At 37.9% G+C, this 7,657-nt stretch overlaps 1 protein-coding gene across 1 annotated transcript; it reads left to right on the forward strand.

Moving 5' to 3' along the window:
- The first annotated feature begins 6,623 nt into the window (after positions 1 to 6,623).
- Positions 6,624 to 7,657, forward strand: LOC122200727 (olfactory receptor 56B4-like). The gene is given in 2 exon segments (XM_042906456.1): positions 6,624 to 7,410; positions 7,413 to 7,657. Coding segments are annotated over 2 exon segments (1,023 nt in total). The 5' UTR covers positions 6,624 to 6,632.

Genomic DNA, 7,657 nt, shown 5'->3' on the forward strand with positions numbered 1-7,657 from the left:
TCTCTACTTTTGTGTATTTTAGTCTACTTTAGTGTATTCACTTTATCAAATTCTCAAACGATTTCCTTTTTTTTCTTCTCCCCTCCTTTTTTTTTTTTGTTTATTTGTTTGTTTCTCTAATCTGTCAAACCACTTTCAACACCGACACCAAAACACACCTAGGATCTAGCATCATCTATTCGATTTTTGTGTGTCTGTGTTTTTAATTTTAATATTTTTTTAATTTCAATTTTTCTACCTCATTAATTCCTTTTCTCCCTTCAAAATGAAAAAAACGAAGGAATTCATTCCAAAAGAAAGAGCACGAAGAAACGACAGCCAGGGATTTAACCAACACAGACACAAGCAAGATGTCTGAACCAGAATTTAGAATCACGATAATAAGAATACTAGCTGGAGTTGAAAATAGACTAGAATCCCTTTCTGCAGATATAAAAGAAGTGAAAAATAGCCAAAATAAAATTAAAAATGCTATAACTGAACTGTAATCATGGATGGATGCAGTGGCGGCAAGGACGGATGAGGCAGAACAGAGAATCAGCAATATAGAGGATGAACTTATACAGAATAACGAATCAGAAAAAAAGAGGGAGATTAATACAAAAGAGCACGATTCAAGAATTAGAGAAATCATGGGGGGCCTGGGTGGCTCAGTAAGTTAAGTATCCAACTTCGGCTCAGGTCAAGATCTCAGGTTCGTGAGTTAGAGCCCCACGTCGGGCTCTGTGCAGACAGCTCAGAGCCTGGAGCCTGCTTCAGATTCTGTGTCTCTCTCTCTCTGCTCCTCCCCTACTCATGCTCTGTCTCTCTCTCTCTCTCCTTCAAAAATAAATAAAAACGTTTTAAAAAAAAAGAATTAGAGAAATCAGTGAGTCATTAAAAAGGAACAACACCAGAATCATAGGGAAGACAGAGAAATAGGGGTATAAGGGTTATGTGAGCAAATCATAGTGGAAAACCTTCCTAACCTGGGGAAAGACACAGACATCAAACTCCAGGAACCACAGAGGACACCCATTAGATTCAACAAAAACTGACCATCAACAAAGCATATCCTAGTCAAATTCACAAAATACTCAGGCAAGGAGAGAATCATGAAAGCAGCAAAGGAAAAAAAAGTCCCTAACCTACAAGGGAAAAAAGATCAGGTTTGCAGCATACCTATCCACAGAAACCTGGCAGGCCAGAAAGGAGTGGCAGGATATATTCAGTGTGCTGAATCAGAAAAATATGCAGCCAAGAATTCTTTATCCAGCAAGGCTGTCATTCAGAATAGAAGGAGAGATAAAAAGTGTCGCAGACAAACAAAAAGTAAGTGAGTTTGTGACCAGTAAACCAGCCCTGAAAGAAATTTTAAGGGGGACTCTCTGAGGGGACAAAAGATGAATATATATATCTCAAAAGCAACAAAGATTAGAAAGGACCAGAGAACACCACCAGAAACTCCAAGCCTACAAGCATCATAATGGCAATAAATTTGTATCTTTCAGTACTCACTCTAAACATCAATGGACTCAATGCTCCAATCAAAAGACATAGGGTAACAGAATGGATAAGAAAACAAGATCCATCTATATGCTGTTTACAAGAGACCCACTTGAGACCTAAAGACACCTTCAGATTGAAAGGGGATAGAGAACCATCTATCATGCTAATGGTCAACAAAAGAAAGCCTGAGTAGCCATACTTATATCAGACAATCTAGACTTTAAAATAAAGACTGTATCAAGAGATGCAGAAGGGCATTATATCATAATCAAGGGGTCTATCCACCAAGAAGACCTAACAATTGTAAACATTTATGCGCCAAATGTGGCAGCACCCATATATATTAATCAATTAATCACAAACATAAAGAAACTCATCGATAGTAATACCATAATAGTAGGAGACTTCAACACCCCACTCACAGCAATAGACAGATCATCTCATCAAAAAATCAACAAGGAAACAATGGCTTTCAATGACACATTGGACCAGATCGACTTAACAGATATATTCAGAACATTTCATCCTAAAGCAGCAGAATACACATTCTTCTCAAGTGCACATGGAAAGTTCTCCAGAATAGACCATATACTGAGACACAAATCATCCCTAAGTAAGTACAAAAAGATCGAGATCATACAGTGCATATTTTCAGACCACAACGCTATGAAACTCGAAATCAACCACAAGAAAAAATTTGGAAAGTTAACAAATACTTGGAGACTGAAGAACATCCTACTAAAGAACAAATGGGCTTACCAAGAAGTTAAAGAGGAAATTAAAAAGTATATGGCAGCCAATGAAAATGATAACACCACAACCAAAACCTCTGGGACGCAGCAAAAGCAGGCATAAGAGGACAGTATATAGCAATCCAGGCCTTCCTAAAGAAGGAAGAAAGGTCTCAGATACACAACCTAACCTTACACCTTAAGGAGCTGGAAAAAGATCAGAAAATAAAACCCGAAACCAGCAGAAGACAGGAAACAATAAAGATTAGAGCAGAAATCAATGCTATCGAAACCAAAGAAACAGAAAAGATCAATGAAACCAGAAGCTGGTTCTTTGAAAGAATTAACAAAATTGATAAATCACTAGCCACTTTGATCAAGAAGAAAAAGGAAAGGACCCAAATGAATAAAATCAAGAATGAAAGAGGAGAGATCACAACCAACACTACAGAAATAAAAACAATAATAAGAGAATATTATGAGCAATTATATGCCAATAACATGGGTAATCTGGAAGAAATGGACAAATTCCTAGAAACATATACACTACCAAAACTGAAACAGGAAGAAATAGAAAATTTGAACAGGCCCATAACCAGTAAGGAAATCGAAATAATAATCAAAATTCTGCCAAAAAAGAAGAGTCCAGGGCAAAAAGGCTTTCCAGGGGAATTCTACCAAACACTTAAGGAAGAGTTAACACCTATTCTCTCCACACTGTTCCAAAAAATAGAAATGGAAGGAAAACTTCCAAACTCTTCCTAGGAAGCCAGCATTACCTTGATTCCAAAACCAGAGACCCCACTAAAAAGGAGAAATATAGATCAATTTCCCTGATGAACATGGTTGCAAAAATCCTCAACAAGATATTAGCCAACCCGATCCAACAATACATTAAAAAAATTATTCACCACGTCCAAGTGGGATTTATACCTGGGATACAGGGCTGGTTCAATATCCACAAAACAATTAATGTGATTCATCACATCAGTAAAAGAAAGGACAAGAACCATATGATCCTCTCAATAGATGCAGAGAAAGCATTTGACAAAATATAGCATCCTTTCTTGATAAAAACCCTCAAGAAAGTAGGGATAAAAGGATCATACCTTGAGATCATAAAGCCATATAAAGCGACCCAATGCTAACATCATCCTCAATGGGGAAAAACTGACAGCTTTCCCCTAAGGTCAGGAACAAGACAGGGATGTCCACTCTTGCCACTGTTATTCAACATAGTATTGGAAGTCTTAGCCTCTGCAATCAGACAACACAAAGAAATAAAAGGCATCCAAATCGGCCACAAGGAGGTCAAACTTTCACTCTTCGCAGATGACATGGTACTCTGTATGGAAAACCCAAAAGATTCCACCAAAAAACTGCTAGAATTGATTCATGAATTCAGCAAAGTTGCAGGATATAAAATCAATGCACAGAAATCGGTTGCATTCCTAATCACCAAAAATGAAGCGACAGAAAGAGAATCAAGGAATCAATCCCATTTACAGTTGCACAAAAAACCATAAAATACCTAGGAATAAATCTAACCAAAGAGGTGAAAAATCTATACACGGAAAACTATAGAAAGCTTATGAAAGACAATGAAGAAGACACAAAAAAAATGGAAAAAGATTCCATGCTCCTGGATAGGAAGAATAAATATTGTGAAAATGTCAATACTACCCAAAGCAATTTTCATATTCAATGCAATCCCTATCAAAGTAACACCAGCATTCTTCACAGAGCTAGAACAAATAATCCTAAAATTTTTATGGAACCAGAAAAGTCCCTGAATAGCCAAAGCAAACTTGAAAAAGAAAACCAAAGCAGGAGGCATACAATCCCAGACTTCAAGCTATACTACAAAGCTGTAATCATCAAGACAGTATGGTACTGGCACAAGAACAGACACTCAGATCAATGGAACGGAATAGAGAACCCAGAAATGGACCCACAAACGTATGGCCAACTAATCTTTGACAAAGCAGGAAAGAATATCCAATGGAATAAAAACTGTCTTCAGCAAGTGGTGCTGGGAAAACTGGACAGCGACATGCAGAAGAATGAACCTGGACCACTTTCTTATATCATACACAAAAATACTCAAAATGGATGAAAGACCTCAATGTAAGACAGGAATCCATCAAAATCCTTGAGGAGAAAGCAGGCAAAAACCTCTTTGAACTTGGCTGCAGCAATTTCCTACTTAACATGTCTCCGGAGGCAAGGGAAACCAAAGCAAAAATGAACTACGGGGACCTCATCAAAATAAAAAGCTTCTGCACAGCCTGTCAGGCAACTGACAGAATGGGAGAAGATATTTGCAAATGATATATCAGATAAAGGGTTAGTATCCAAAATCTATGAAGAACTTACCAAACTCAACACCCAAAAAATAAATAATCCAGTGAAGAAATGGGCAAAAGACATGAATAGACACTTCTCCAAAGAAGACATCCAGATAGCCAACCGACACATGAAAAAATGCTCCACATCACTCATTATCAGGGAAATACAAATCAAAACTACAAGGAGATACCACCTTACACCTGTCAGAATGGCTAACATTAACAAGTCAGGCAACAACAGATGTTGGCGAGGATGCGGAGAAAGAGGATCTCTTTTGCACTGCTGGTGGGAATGCAAGCTGGTGCAGCCACTCTGGAAAACAGTATGGAGGTTTCTCAAAAAACTAAAAATAGAACTACCCTACGACCCATCAGTTGCACTACTAGGCATTTATCCACAGGATATAGGTGTGCTGTTTCGGAGGGACACATGCACCCCCATGTTTATAGCAGCACTATCAACAATAGCCAAAGTATGGAAAGAGCCCAAATGTCCATCGATGGATGAATTGATAAAGAAGATGTGGTATATATATACAATGGAGTATTACTCGGCAATCAAAAAGAATGAAATCTTGCCATTGGCAACTACGTGCATGGAACTGGAGGGTATTATGCTAAGTGAAATTAGTCAGTCAGAGAAAGACAAAAATCATATGAATTCACTCATATGAGGACTTTAAGAGACAAAACAGATGAACATAAGGGAAGGGAAACAAAAATAATACAAAAACAGGGAGGGGGACAAAACAGAAGAGACTCATAAATATGGAGAACAAACAGGGTTGCTGGAGGGGTTGTGGGAGAGGGGGTATGGGCTAAATGGGTAAGGGGAATTAAGAAATCTACTCCTGAAATCATTGCTTTGCTATATACTAATTTGGATGTAAATTTTAAAAAAGAAAAAATAAAGTTAAAACAAAAAAAAAGAAAGACAATTTGGCAATATCAATCAAAATCTTTCTTTTTCATTTTCACTCTGCAATTCATTCTTAGAAATTATCCTATAAACTTATGCATAGAGATATATGAACAAGTACATTGAGTACATGTTTTTTACAGTAGCAAAATACTAGAAACAAATTGAATGTCAGAAGTTCTTATTAAATTATCAGATATCCATGTGGTAGAATATCATTCACTTAGCAATGTGGCATATCTAGTTTGCGATAGGGAACAGTCCCCAAGATAATTAAGTTAAGAAAGAAAAGGAAAGGAAACAAAGGATAAAGGATATGATTAGTATGCTAACATTTGCTTTTGTCTTTTATGAGAAAACATATACATATATTCTTGTTCATGCAAAAACTATCTCTGGAAGGATTCCTAAGAAACTGGGTTACTGGCTGCCTCTGGTGAAAAGGAAGAAATTTGGGAGTCCTAAGCACAGAAGTCTTAGTAACCATTGTTTATATTTTTTTAATTTTATTTGAATTTGAACAATCTACATGTATGACAGTTAAAATCAAAATATTACTAAAAAGAGTATTTTAAGATGTTCTTTGTATGTATCACTTTTGTATCATTTAAAAAATCCTACTCAAAGGAAACAATCTGAAAAGTAAAATAGTGGTGAGTAAATTATGGAACAGCCAAATATAGAAATATAAGATTCCACATTGCTTTTAATGATCTGGAAAGTTTTGGTTTATTTATTCATCCATGTCATAATTTTTTACTGAGTTCCTATTTTATGTCCTAGAACACACTACTGAAACACAAAGGCAGGATACAACATTATTTCCATATAATGATGTAAACTGGAAATACAAATATAATTATAAAATGGAAATAATGGAAATAAATCAAATATTAGTATTTGTTATCTGTTAGCAATAAGATTATTCTTGATACATATGTATTTGAACATACTTATTAGAAACACGAGTGGTAATAATAAATGGCTAATTCAAACTTTACCTTTAGAATAAATTTTGACTTGTTTTAGTACTCCTCTGTGGAATATTTCCAGGAGCCAAAAAAGGTGGAGGGTTATGCACACATAAAAGAAACTGAGTCATTTGGGGGGAGTCTCTACTATCAGGACCCTGAGATAAATTCTCAAATGCAATCTTCCTGCCATTTCAGTTTTATGGACAGACACTGCAAATGGGGCACCTGTGCTATGGATACTCCCACCAGTGTTACCAACAGTTCCAGCCTCCAGATTTCCCACTTCATCTTGATGGGGCTCCCAGGCATTCATGGGTGGCAGCACTGGCTCTCCCTGCCCCTGGCTCTGCTCTACTTCTTAGCTCTTGGTGCTAATCTCCTCATCATGATCACCATCCAACATGAGGCCATGCTGCATGTGCCTATGTACCATTTTCTGGGCATACTGGCTGTTGTGGACATGGGCCTGGCCACCACCATCATGCCCAAGATGCTGGCTACCTTCTGGTTTGATGCCAAGGCCATCAGCCTCCCTGAGTGTTTTGCTCAGATCTATGCCATCCACTGTTTCTTCTTCATGGAATCTGGTATCTTCCTCTGCATGGCATTGGGCAGATATATAGCCATCTGTCACCCCCTTCGATACCTGTCTATAGTCACTGACACTTTTGTGGTCAAAGCCACAGGATTCATGGTGCTCAGGAATGGACTGTTTACTATCCCAGTTCCAATACTGTCTGCCCAGAGACACTATTGCTCCAAGAATGAAATTAACCACTGCCTGTGCTCTGATTTGGGGGTCACCAGTCTAGCCTGTAATGACATCACTGTGAACAAATTTTACCAACTGATCTCAGCATGGATCCTGATTGGGAGTGATATGGCTCTTGTTTTTTCTTCCTATGTGTTAATCCTTCACTCTGTGCTGAGGTTGAACTCACCAGAAGCAGTATCAAAGCTCTGGGGACCTGTAGCTCCCACCTCATTCTCATCCTCTTCTTCTATACAGGTATCACTGTGCTGTCTGTCACATACCTTGCAGAGAAAAATACGCCCCTAATCCCTGTGCTCCTTAATGTACTGCACAATGTCATCCCCCCTGCACTCAATCCCATGGTCTATGCACTCAGGATGCAAGAGCTCAGACTGGGCTTCCAGAGACTGCTTGGACTGAGTGAAGATATGTCCACTAAGTAA

The sequence above is a fragment of the Panthera leo genome, chromosome D1 (genome assembly GCF_018350215.1).
Source record: "Panthera leo isolate Ple1 chromosome D1, P.leo_Ple1_pat1.1, whole genome shotgun sequence".
Lineage (NCBI taxonomy): Eukaryota > Metazoa > Chordata > Mammalia > Carnivora > Felidae > Panthera > Panthera leo.